Source organism: Periophthalmus magnuspinnatus, chromosome 5 (assembly GCF_009829125.3).
Source record: "Periophthalmus magnuspinnatus isolate fPerMag1 chromosome 5, fPerMag1.2.pri, whole genome shotgun sequence".
Taxonomy (NCBI): Eukaryota; Metazoa; Chordata; class Actinopteri; order Gobiiformes; family Gobiidae; genus Periophthalmus; species Periophthalmus magnuspinnatus.
Genome location: NC_047130.1, coordinates 2,237,100 through 2,251,027, shown reverse-complemented (window position 1 = coordinate 2,251,027; position 13,928 = coordinate 2,237,100). Strand labels below are relative to the sequence as shown.

Genomic DNA, 13,928 nt, shown 5'->3' with positions numbered 1-13,928 from the left:
TGTTTTTAGCAAAATGCCGCACCTCATTGTTTTGCAGGTGGCATTCAGATATATCTGCCAATGACGGCCAGACCACAATCAAGCCTGCAGGAATGTCTCAGGGATGTACAGACTCAGCTGAGCACAAACTTCCTGAACTTAAATAAAAATAAAACTGAGATTGTAGTGTTTGTCCTCTGTCTTCTTATTGTCGCCCTGCAGTGAGAAATCTTGGGCTGATTGTGGACTCCATGTTCAAACTAGACAGGCACATTAGTTTTGTTATAAAGTCCAGTTTCTTTAGCTTCCTTGCTAAAATAAAGCCTTACCTTCCACAGACGGATTTTGAAAAAGCAATCCACGCATTTGTGATGTGGATTATTATTGTTGTTATTCTTTGTATGTGGGGCTGTATCAGGGCTCCCTGCAGCACTTACAGAATATCCAGAACGCTGAAGCTCGTGTACTGATGAAAACTAAGATGAGAGCACATCACACCTGTGCTGTACAACCTGCACTGGCTCCCTATTTCATATCAAGTGCAATTCAAAATGTTATTGATTGTTTTTAAATGTCTGCACTCTATGGGTCCATTTTATTTGAGGGAGTTACTGCAGCCCTATACTCCACCCAGAGCCCCGAGTTCAGCTGGTCAGCTCCTGCTGGCTGTGCCCAAAGCCAGGCTCAAGATTAGAGGTGACAGAACCTTTTCTGTGGCATCGCCAAGACTATGGAACAGCCTCTCTCTGCCTGTCAGATCCTCTCAATCTTTAACACAATTTAAGACTTAGACGCGCCTCTTCTCCCGGGCATTTAATAGTAACTACACAGGATGTCTAAATTGTTTTAAATGTTCTGTATAAATAAACTTGAATTGAATTAAATAGCAAACAGCTTTTGCAATTTCCAAATGTTCACACCTCAACATACAACTTTGGTTCTATTGCTCTTAATATTGCAGCCCTGCTTGTTTGATTTCTCACCAGTTAATTTCCAACGTTGTGTGTGTTTTATACCAATGGAGTTCCTCACAGTGTTGGTGTGGGGATGTTCTCACTGCTCTTCCCTGAGCCCTGACGATATTGTTCTATCTTCTGCAGTTCAGGGCTGAAAGTGGCTCTTTGACTTCCCTGATAGCTTTTGACAGCTCACTCTCATCCTGCTGGATCAATGGAGCTCAGTGCACTTCATTAGAAACATCAATGTAGCACACATTCCCACAGGCTGCATGGCTGCGACACAGTTGGGAATGGGCTACTGCACATTTGTTGTTTTCCCTCTGCAGTACTTATCAATATTTTTGTTAATCTGACAAATTACACTTTTATTGTCCTCATGATTTTTTTTTTTTTTTTATCTGAGCCAGCATGAATGTGGCCCTTGTTCATTGTGTGCCTGGTAAACCCCTTGTGTTAGTCAGTTATTCAATTAAAAATTGACTGAGATATCATGTCCAGAATATTGATTTTGTGTTAGGTCAAGGAATCTGGCTCAGAATGTATCCTAATAATTGAATTTGAATTTTATTTGATTATTATAAAATACAGTTATGCATTCATAGTTCTTAAGTAATAAATCATAGTTACATAACGTATTTTTAATCTGTTTTGATAAATTATTGTCTCTCTACTTTCCTGCCTTTGTCATGGTCTCAATAAACCAGACTACTGCGTTAATAAGAAAATCTTTCATTCCATACTTCTTTGACTAAAACTTGTGCTCATTAATTGTAATGCCTTTTCACCTTCCGTTTCTTGCATTAATTTGCTTGAATTAATTATTTTAGTTTAAAACCCCCCTTTAGCGATCTCTTTGCATTTGAGTCTCAGTGTTGGTCTGTCTAGTTGTAGTTTATATGTAAATGAAGCCTACTTGAATAGTTTGCTCTCTGAAGAAGTTTGCCATGTGTCGATGGAGGCTTGGCTCATTGTAAACATTGCATCAGCGTTGGCTTGAAATGATGGCATCAAACATATTAAATTTTGTTATGTGCAACAAAAAGAGAAAAACACAGTGGAGATGGGAAGCCAGTGCTCTGTTGTCATGATATTAGTACAAAGGGGACCAATGGCTGCTTTATTGGCATCTCTGCTTTTTGATTGGATCCTTGACGATTTACACAGCTAATCAGTGGCGGGCAGCGAGCGAGACCCCAGCCCACCTGTTCAGTCACTATCCACACAGGCATGTATCACACAGCAGGCCTCTGTGCGTCTCTGTGGTCCCGTTATCAATAATGCATGGCTCTGAGGATGAAAGGCTGTTTTGGCTTCAGGCATGTGTCTCTTATGGAGCGAAAAAGACATCAGTGCAGCCACTTAGAAGTATGTATTCACAGACAAACGGAGGCACATCCTTCATGCTTCAACACAATCATGCACACAAAGAAGCATTGTTGTGTGGAGGGCTGAAGAGCGAGTGAATGGTGAAATGTAACTGAGACGTTTACGGCTGCAATTTGGCTACAACAGGGCTGGACAATTAATGAGTGCATTGAATAAATAAATTGTAATATGCGTATTGTTTCTATGTATTTTGATTTTTAATGTTAATTACAAAAGTATAAAGTTACATTTCACTATAGTGTGTCATAATACATTATAGTTTATTAATTTATGTTCTTCAAGGCATGTTATTATTATGGGTTATGATTATAGTAGTACAAATACTAATAGTACAGTAATGTGTGTAAAATATTAAACATATTTAGTAACCAGGGTTGTGTACTGGTACCAAAAATAATTATGAGGCAGTGTGACCATAAATGAAAGATGAAAACTACAGTCTTCCCCATGATTTTTATTTGTTATTCTAGATTATGGTTAATACAGGAAAAGGTACAAAAAGTACAGCTCAGGTTTTGGTACCACAAAGGTATTATTCACGAGACAAAATAAGACAATGTGTATTCGTCCCACAATGGGGACATTCAGTGCCCCCCAAATATGAAAATATACCCAGCCCTAGAAGTATCAGTCATTTGTTCATAGCCTATTCACCTCGGCTTTGTCTCGTAGCACATTTTTCTCAATCCATCCACCCCAGATGTGTTTGGCACTCAAGTTTCTATTCGGCCTGAGGTGAAGTCTTAAAACAGTCTTTGGTTTGGGGCTGATTTGAGGAAAAACTTCAAGGCATTTCTGTACCCGTTCAAAGATGTAGTGCTGCGGTACAATCCCTTTTACCCATAATGTATGATGTAGAGTCTATGATGCAACTCTGCACCTCACACAGCCTGCCTGACTAACAGATGAGAGAGACGCCAGCACTGGATCAGCTGAGGAGGCACAGGGCCTACATGCTAACTTTTGACTTTCAATTAATCCACAGCTCTACATGGATAGTATGATTGCAACTGTTGTTATGGAGTAATGAAAAAATATACTGAATATTGACTAGGCCTATATATTTTTTAAGTTACATTTTTCTATTTTTCACCAACTTCTAATTAGAGCTGGCTACGCTTTAGTTGATCATTTTTTTTCTGACAATAGTAGTACAGTAATGTTACAAACTTTGCAACACACTTCATGAAAGCTATTTACACTCATATGTGGATTGTTCTTTTTTATGTAATTCAATACAGCCGTTCAGAAGCAAAGTTCAGAGGCATATTTATACCTCTGTGGGAAGCCATAATCTAAGGCGGGTAAACCACTAATCGAGCAAAAATACAAACAGAAACTCACATCGCATGACAGCACGGGAGTTATTTTAACAGAGCGCACATCTCATAACATGCTTTAATATTAATAACCACTATGCTTTATTTTATATATATGTAAACCTTGCCCCACCCCCTGGTTTCTATGTAGATATAGAGAAAGCTTTGAGAATGTGTGAGTGCATGTTTGCTATAGTCGTGCTTTGATGTTCACTCTTCATTCAGTCTTTTACCCTCTGCTCCATGTCTGCTTTCCCTTTGAAGACCATGTAGAGATGATTATTAAAGGCGTCTGCTCCAAATGTATGGCTGAATATGGATATGGGAGGAACTGACATCAGCTGCAACCTCTCCCGGCATTTGAGCGTTCATAGTATTTGGCAGTGAGTTGATCCAGGAAATAAAATGAGCGGCTTCACAGGTAAACGCCGGTGGCTTGTTTACTCTTAGTCTTAGTGTTTTGTATTCATTCAGCGTCATCCCTTCTGCTAAGCTGCCTTGGGCTTTTTCTCAAACACGTCATTTTAAAGTTCATCACTCTGTTGAGGAAAACTTATCATTTGAATTTTTAAAGGCTGTACTGCATCATAAAAGTTTGCCTCACAGAAATGTATACCACCAAGGTTTACGAAGTTTTGCTTAATACTTTCAGTGACATGATGCCATTTTTATTTTTATTGCAAATTTGTATAGTGTGATATAATTTTATACATAAAGTAAGGATTGAAAATGTGTAAATATCAACCTGTGCTGGATATTTAAGGCCAATAGCTGATATTATAAATGGTGCAAATATCTGCCAACTTTGCTATGTCATAGGTAAAATCCACTTTACCCACATAGCTTTGTACGAATGCGGTGTGCGAGGGTTGGTGGTGGTCGGAGAGGCTAGCTGCACATATTGGCAGCCTCGGTTTCTGTCAGTTTACTCCAGAACAAGGAAATGTGGTGTTACCTTTCAGTTCTGAATCATGCCAGTTCTTCTTTCATAACTGCCACTACTGCATTGTGTAGTTTTGATGTTATGCGGAGTGACTGCACTATTTCTTATCTGTTGTCTTTTGTTGTTACATTTTTGTGCCCTTTGCTTCTCCAACAACAATTCAGAGACAATAAAGGCTAATCTAACTATTACATTTCTCTAAATCAAATTCTACACAGACAGACACACCGTTCACAATAACTAATTCACGACTATTGTGCATTACTTCTAAAACAATATTCTCCACATTTCATCATCCGCACTACGTTGGCTGAGGTGGTGAATCTCAAATGTCCGGTGGCCTTGTTGACCAGGCAGATTTGTGGTGAGATCAATGGCTCGATCAATGATTACAGCCGCAAAAACTCTTTCATTTGTGCACACGCTGGACATGGCTTTACTTTGCCTTTTCCAAACAGCATGCTCCCTCTTTCAAAGTTCACATAGTTTATTTGCATGAACGCTTTACAGCCAGCTGATGCACTTTATCTTAGCTGAAGTACTCCACTGTTGTTTTCGACTCCGATGCTTCCTATGGGGGGAGGTAAGGTCACTAAAGGTTCATGGAGTAGAGGTAGGATCTCTTGGGCTGGATTAACTCGATGCTCTGTACTTGGGAGATTGTAGGCATTTTGATGTGAGCTGGTCTGTGGTTCTTTTGATAATCTTAAAGACAGCCATCACATCTTCTTTTCCTATCATTTCAATACATATTTTCTTCATATTTTTAGGCATGGACATAACTGGAAGATTGTGACTGCCCTGATGTGAAAGCCTTTTTCAGTCAAGACTATGGTGAGTGACTCCGCTATCTCTATATTTGGCTTATACACAAATAGACTCCATTTATTTAGAGTGGTCGTATGGGAGACAGTTATAAAATCCATTTAAAGCTATATATAGGAATGTCCCAAGTCTTGTTTAGATTTGATCAGTCCTCCAACCCTAGTTCTTTGTTTCTGGCAATACTATCTTTCCCTGTTAATGCCATATGGCCCTCTCTGTGGTAAAGAGTGTCCTGACTAGGGCCATCTGACCTATAATTATAAACAGGACAGGCCACTTTTGCCATATCAATTCATGTAACCCATTTTGGCTTTATTATTAAGAAGAAATAACTGTATGTAACTGTGTGTATGGTAAAGTTTAACTCATCCTACCACTCATCCTACCACACATCTGACCCACAATAACGTCCACTGATTATGGATTACTGGATAAAGCAAACTTACTTGAACTATTAGCAATGGCAGTCATTACTATTGCATGCTTCTCTATTGAAGGCATTTTAGGGCTTTTATTGAAGAAATCTTGACTCTTCTTGAGCAGGTGTAAGGCTGAGAAGGATATGACCTAAAGTGTGGTTATGCTTTTGATGTGACTATGTAGTTTCCTGTTTGCTCGTTCTACAACTTCCACTTCAACTGCAATGTATAATTAAATGCATTAAAATCAGCTAACCATATAAATATATGGGAATGGTTTCATGGTTAAAACTGCTCAATATGTTATTATTATTATTTATTTATTGTTTTACTTTTGACTATAAATGCTATTGCTACAATTTAAGCTTCAGCTGCTGCTATATTCTCAACAAGTAGAACATTTGCCCACAGTTCCTCAGGGCTCCAGACACTTTTCCCACCTTGTCTATGATTGTGTGTTGTGTGATACGTGGTGCTTGCACTGATCATTTTGTTACAAGTAGAGGTCATTGTATTGGTATGACTGTACTCTGTAGACTGTACCTGCTGTAGCACTTTGAGATTTAAGATAAGATAAGATAAGATATGCCTTTATTAGTCCCACAGTGGGGAAATTCAAGTATTGCACCGCACAGTTAAAGAACAGAAGGAAAATGGTACATTTCTTTGGAATGTAAAGTGCAATATAAATAAAATGTATTATTATCAATAATATTATTTATGTAGATATTTTCAGAGCAAATATATTGCCTGTCAAATTATCTCTTGCTACCACCAGTGGGATAATGCATGAAATTGTAAAGCAACTTTGATTATATATAAAACCATTTCATGTATTCCATGTTTTCTGTGTTCTCTGTGTCAAACAAGTAGATGTGCTACATTTCTGGCTGTATTCTACCTCTTGACAATAAAATCGTGCCTCAAAATTAATATTCATTCCACATTTCCCATTAAAACACTCTTTACTTTTTGCTTAATCAATGCGGTCCATGTTGATACTGCTCTACTACTCCTTCGGCCCATATGCCAGTTTACCATGGGGCTTTACTGTAATACTCTGTGTGATGGGGGTCACTGCTCTTTGCTTTAATAACAGCAGGATTACCCGCGGTCGGCACCGCTAACCCTACCTTCTCCTATGGTGCTTTAAAACTGTGGCTTCAACCACACAACTCCCACTCAGTGTCTCCTGCTGGCTCCACTTTCCCAGATATTTCTAAGCATCTCCTTGAGAAGTCTCACAATCCCCGGTCTTAGGACTTGTCTGCTCCTCCTTTCTTCTTCATCCATGGGCATTTAAGTCCTCCTTCTATTGACATATGTGTCTGTATTGATTCACACTTGTTTGCAATGAGATGAGTGTGACAGGGACTGAAGGCTCTGCTGCTATCCGCTCAGTGTAGTATTATTTTTTATTTGTAGGGGTAAGTTAAGTTTTGTTATGTAAGCTGGTCTTATCTGGATGGAGATGGGGGTTCACTTGGGGATGCTGGCTCAGGTGGGGAGATAGAAGCTATTTTGGGTCCACAGCGCTTCTTCTTGCTTCCAAACACATGAGGTATTCACACAGAATGATCGCAGAGTGGCCAGTTTCAGAGGATATCTTGTAAACATTTCTAACGGTGCTGTGTGTTATTGGAAAACTAAGGCAAATGCAATAAATGTCAAAAGACACCACCTCCAAACGAGACGTGAGACTGGGTTCACAAGAACAAGACCAGATGAGATTTTGACATAGTTTATAAATAATACATTTTGTGGTTAAGCTTGCAGTTTCGACCACACAATTTTTGATTTATTTGATATTTTTCTTGTCAAAACATAACTCACCAGCGTTAAACCTTCTTTTTGTCCAAGCCAAATGTAAACACATGGAACAAAAAGTATCACAAGGCCTTTTGTGTGCACACTTTTTCAATCAATCAATCAATCAATCAATCAATCAATCAATCAAGCAAGCAAACATTATTTATAAAACACCCTTTATACATACATGTAACCTAAAGTGCTTTATAAAGGCAATTAAACTCATTCCCCCATACCCACCCACAGCCCACCTCCCCACTTTCAACTCCCTGCAGTCAACACAATCACATATACACCCACTCTCCTGCACTTTCACTCACACACAGAAATGATGGACATTATGTTGAGGACATTAAGCTGCGTACTGACGATCAGTTGAAAAGGCATCATCAGAGGAACCGTCTGCTCCAGAGTCACCAGGACAGTGACACAGGGCCCAGATGAGAGATGAGACAGAGGCACCAATCTTGTGGCAACTTTATCTTCTTGTGGCATGAGATCTTGTCCCATCCCTAAATAGGAAAACTGACAGACTGTTGCTAAAGCCCTAAGTTACAGTAATAACCGAGTATTAATTCTACAAACCTTATACATTTATTCTTTATCTTACAGAGCATGGATCTGACAAGTCTCCTGCCTCCTGTGCCTTGTGTGATCATATCCAAATCCCAAAGTGTTTGATGAGTATAAACCAGCAGGGCAGCCATGTTGTCTGGTACGTGGCGGCGTTCTGTGGGATCCCAGCAGTCCGGCCCGGTCACCACGGGTAACACCAAGAGTGTGACTGTTTGTGGCGTCACCAGTGGGACAGTGGTGCTCGAGGCCCAGTACGACTATAACTACCGTGCCGCAGATGGCAGACAAGTGTCCATCAGAGAGGGCGAACGCTTCATTCTCCTCAAGAAGACCAATGCAGACTGGTGGCAGGTGAGGCATTGTAGTTGTTACTATATTTGTGGTGTCTTTAACATTACTAAGAAATAATAACTTGTTTTGTACATAATGTATAAATAAAGCATTACATAAAGTTATAGACAGTCAGTTATAATTATTACAGGATAGGAATTTGATTTTGTTATCATTTGATGCTATTTTACTGCTTCCGACTGTGTTAAATCTTATGTTTTGTTGTTTACTACATGATTATTATCTGTTGGTCACATGATTAGGTCGAGTGGCTTAACAGAATAGTAAACCATGTAAATACAGCAATGAGAACATTTTGGTGACATAATTACATAAGTGTCTGCATATTTGTGCAACATTTAATTTGGGCATGGAGTAGACCATGCAAAAGAACATCACGAGAATCCTTAAGAAACCATTTGGCATTGCTCAAAAATAAATAAATTAACATGTGTGCATTCATTTGACATTTGCAATCTCAATTTAAATCAAAATTGCAATTTGAAAGGACTTAATTAGCAAATTGCAATTTTTGAAGCACTATCCTGCATAAAAAACTGCTAACCCTGTAGCTTAGAACTGTGAATGTTCTGAAATGTGATTCTTGTATTAGTTTTTCACTTCATTGTTCAGCCTTTTTTCAGTTCTTCAAGATGCGTTTAAAATGTGAACTGTTAACAGAATTGTTAAAAATAAATCACAAAATCTAATCATTTGTCAGAAAAATCACAAATAGATACTTTTCTCAAATGGTTCTGTCCTAATGCAATCGTGTATACTCTTATCTCTCTTTTACATATAATTAGAATATTAATAACTTTTTTCTTTATTTCTTACAATGAGTAAACAATTAAATGAGCTGCTTAATTATCCAGCTGTGGCTCTCTCCACTTGTGTGTATTTTATTTTATTTTTTTTTTTAACACAGCCATCTATAAATATGTTCCTTTGTTGACAGGTGCGGAGGATTGGTGCGGCCAGTAAAACAAAGCCTTTGTACGTCCCTGCCACCTATGTGACAGAGGTGCCTATTCAGCCCATGCCCTCATCCCAGCGCCTGGTTACATCTGCATCACTCAACTCCAACACGCGGACACTCCCCCGAGTCGCTCTCACCCCAAGTCCAACTCATTCAGTATACAGTGAAAGGAAAGGTAGAGAACCACTATTACAACATCACAGCCAATCTGGGCGAAAAGGGGGAAAAAAGAGCCAAGTTTATTACACAACCGGAAGCGTTTTATAGTCTGTATAAAAAGCTAAGCTGCTAATTTGGGTTTTGTTTGGTGCAGATTGTTGTTTTCATTTGTAAATCCGGGCACCAGCAGGACGTCTGGCAAATACATGTGCCGACCGAGCTTGCCAGACTAGGAATAAATCCGATTGCTGACGGATATATTTCAATTTACATGAGCAAACTATCTGTGCATTTACATATTTATAATTTATTTAATGATGCTTCTCATGCCAAGCAACAAACCTATAAAGGTTATGTTCCTGTATATGTTATCTATTTCCTATTAATGCAAATCACCTGCAAGAGAAGTGTAAAAAATTATCTATACATCAAATATTTAACAAGCACTCTGTTGATAATTAGGTATTAAATTGCATTCATTTAAATTACTTTGTCTTGTAATAAAACATAAGTAGTTCACATACCATAATATTGATTACTCTCCATAGTGACGCATAAGCCTATCTACCGCTCCATGGACAACCTCAACGCAAGCAGTGCCTACCAGGGAGCGGACAGCAGCGCCAGTGGTCTTTTCCCCACTCCGCCCCTGTCCGGATTCACCTTCACCCAAAACTCCTGCACCTCCCCATCAGGCCACCTCATGGTCCCCAGGTCTCCCTCTCTGTCTACATTTCAACCTGTCTCATCAAACTCCAGGGTGATTCCTACCATTACCCGCAGCCAGAGCTCCAGCAATCTACCTGAAAATGTAACGGAGAACCCTTATGACGAGGTGGGAGGAGGCATCAGTACCCGAGTGAGCGGCAAGCCCCCCAAAAAGTCCTGTAGTCAGTGGGACATGGCGGGAAGCTCAAGGAAGAAGACTCATCTACAGGTGGGAGAGAGGAAAATGTGATGTTGTTTTTTCTTTAGCATTTTCCAGTAAGGTTATTCACAACCCACTTTCTTAAGCTGCAGTGGTGGTAAATTGTTAAACAATCTGGATTCCCCTATTGACTGGACTAAAGTTTCCATGTTGTACCCAATCAAATGAACTGTTTCCACTCCAAAGAACAGACACATGACAGCAGCTGGGCAAGAGATCATCAAATTAGTCAATGCTTCTGATAAATCTACAATTAAACGTTTCTGCAATAAGAAAACAAACAGTAACTTGTGAATCAAAATGACATATACACAAACCACAAAGTAACCACTGTATATGTATTATATTGCTTTAAAACTGAATGCTGCCGCAGCATCTGAGGCGGTGTTCCATCGACACAGTATCTTGACCTCAATAATCCTCCTAGAGCACCAATCTAGTCAGCAGTGGCATGATGTCAGAGCTGCCCTGCATTACATCAGACCAGATTACAGAAGACATTGTTGGTGAGAGAAATAATCAAGGTTATCTGTCTCAGCTCAGGAAAAATCTGCGTATCCAAAGTGTCTTTTTACCATGGCCTGAATCATGCATGAGGCAGCTGTGATCTGTGAGGGCACTGCAGTACTCTTATATGCACCACTTTCACTTTTCCCTTCATTTCTCTGGCTCTGTCCTGCTGTACAACGCTCCCCTGCTCTCATGGTTTAAAGCCAGTAAGCAGGATTATTGCAGTCACATTAAGGTCACAATTCCCTTTCCAATGAAAAACATGTTTTTAATATATTTCAATCTCTACTGCTTGCTACACAGTCATACCATATAATATATGAAGTATTCTCATAAACACCAGGAATGATAATCTAAACACACACTATAATTCTACCAAAAGAATGACTTTAATTTTATTATAGATATGTTCATAGATAACTATTTAGTCTATTCTCTATAAACATTTTAAATACTACACTTAGCTCTTGTGCCTCTATATTAAAAAAATAAAGGCTCTATAGTTTGGTAATGTCATCATGTGGTGACAGCACAGTGAGCCGCGCAGCCAACTGTGAATAAGCTCCAATCTCTCATGATGAGAATATGAGCATCACAGAATGAGAATGTGTGAAATTATAATGTGCACTTAATGCACTTAATTGTCAAATATCTTAATTTAGTAATAAAATAACAATATTTCTGGTATTTGAAAGAAATGTTCCTTAATCCTAAAGAGATCAGTGAGACTGAAATGTAGTGAAATGTACTATCTACTGTAATTCCAAATGGAATTCTTCCAGGTGAGTGCAAGGCTCAGTGCTGCCCCCTGCAGTACACTATGGCACTGTAACAGAATCCTATTGTATAGGTCCAAACACGTGCCTAATTATTATCCCTTAAACATGACTGGGGGTTATGTGGCAGGGATCAGGCTGCCTCTCCCAGCTGTTTGTTCTCTTACGCAAACCACTGTAAATAATTACAAAGGCATTGAATGTCCTTCATGTGCTTTGTTGTGTCAGCTATAAATTAATGCAATAATTTATTCAACAAACTGTATGTGTGCAGTCCAGGTGTATATAAATGTAGCTACTAGTATAAGGCAGTGCAATCACATATCTCTCCTGAAAAAATAAAAATCATGAAAAAATAATCTTATCAAATCCCTTTGTTTTAAAATGTCTTGCAGTGTAAATCTATTCATAGTCCATTCATTGTCTTTATTGGACATACACAGTGGAATATATCATACTGTTCTACTTATTATTTGCAATAACTTGTGTCCTTCTTTCTCTTGTGTAAGGTCCCTAGAGAGTCGTACCTGTCGCAGCTCTCGTGGCAGGTGTCTCCTCTGTACACGGGACCTCAGCCGGAGAAGCGGTCGTTCCAGCAGGAGCCCCCCAGCCCTGCCCCAGGACAGCAGCCCCTGCAGACCCTGGACCTGTGGGAGCAGTACACAGACCCCGCCTCAGGCCGTTGGTACTACGTCAACAGTGTCACTAAGGAGAGGTCATGGAAGCCCCCACGAAGGGCCCGCAGTCACACAACCAGCTCCGGCAGCAAGACAAGCTACACCAAGGTGAGCAGTGGGCAGGAGAAGAGGTACGATCGATCAATCATTTATTTTGAACTTGTTTTTTAGTTTCATTTTCACTATTACAACTTAACATTACAATACTTTTAAAACTAAACTTTTCTGTGGCATTTGTGCGCTTACAATAAGGACAAAAAATAAATAAATTTCAAAATGGAGTGGCAAGAAGTACGTTTTTTCTCCCACCCCCAGTGCACAGGTATTAAGTGGTTGCTTTCATAAACATAATTACAACACTTAATATATAGTTAATATATTTGAATTATCAGTACAGATCCATATTTATGGATAACATTAATAAGACCTTAAGAATACACACAATAACAACTATGTGTAATATTTAAATTCATCCTATTGCACTGTACGGTAATAAAGTTATTTCTTTGTTTTTAGCTTTGAATTTAAAAAATAATTTCTTGATTTGCATTCCTAATTTATCTATCACAACTGAACTCCACATACAGACGCACACATACTCCTTCTTGTAGTCCTTGCAGCCTCTGGTTCTGTTTACATTAAAGGTTAAAGTGTTAGAGAAAAATATCAGCTTATTTATTTACTTCTCTACATTAAAAAAGCTTATAACACAAAAACTTAAGTTGCCAAAATGCTTAAATAGTACCAGCCAAAAAAGTAATTCAGGTTAATTCGATATTTGAGTGCAATTGTTAAATCAATCCACAAGGAGTCATGTTTGTCTCAATCATAGAACAAAAAGTGGTGGGGAAGGGCATCCAGTTTAAACGCCTAAATGAACGATATGCATGTGTTTCTGTTTCAGCCCAGTGTGGTTCAAGCCCAAACATTACCCAGAGACACCAGCCACCTGACTCTGACACTTCCTGCTACGGGTAATGGGACGATGTACAAGGTAAGGATGGAAATACTGACAGCTCCTTTTATTGAGTCTAACTTGAATAGTCATTTGCTGCTGTGGTTTTCTCCGCCCTCATTTGCAAAGCCACAAACAGGAACAGGTGCAGTTACTGTCCCTTTTTTTTTCTAATTTCTTTTTAACACTGACCTTAACATTAAAATTATTAAACTATCTCTTCTTTCTGGTACAAAAAACCCAGGGGTTAACCTCAAAAGTACCGCACCAGTTCACTAGTCCTAATTAGTGTTAGTGTTGTTAGGTATTCTCAGGAAAACAAATTCAACAATAGATACAATCAAACAATCAAAACACAAATGTGTGTGTGACCAGGCAAATTAAAACATTTGATTATAC

General features: G+C 38.9%; 1 protein-coding gene across 3 annotated transcripts in view; it reads left to right on the top strand.

Moving 5' to 3' along the window:
• Positions 1–13,928, top strand: part of arhgap9 (Rho GTPase activating protein 9) — a 36,918-nt gene that overhangs the window by 2,254 nt on the left and 20,736 nt on the right. Inside the window, exons 1-7 of one of the 3 annotated variants that reach the window (XM_033966779.2) lie at positions 3,851–4,064; positions 5,357–5,420; positions 8,252–8,566; positions 9,504–9,699; positions 10,232–10,620; positions 12,407–12,682; positions 13,479–13,568. In XM_033966779.2, the coding sequence (XP_033822670.1) occupies positions 8,345–8,566; positions 9,504–9,699; positions 10,232–10,620; positions 12,407–12,682; positions 13,479–13,568 (1,173 nt within the window). In that variant the 5' untranslated portion in view covers positions 3,851–4,064; positions 5,357–5,420; positions 8,252–8,344. Of the gene's footprint in view, positions 1–3,850; positions 4,065–5,256; positions 5,421–8,251; positions 8,567–9,503; positions 9,700–10,231; positions 10,621–12,406; positions 12,683–13,478; positions 13,569–13,928 lie in introns of those variants that run through there. The other 2 variants (XM_055221926.1, XM_055221927.1) reach the window with 2 other exon arrangements.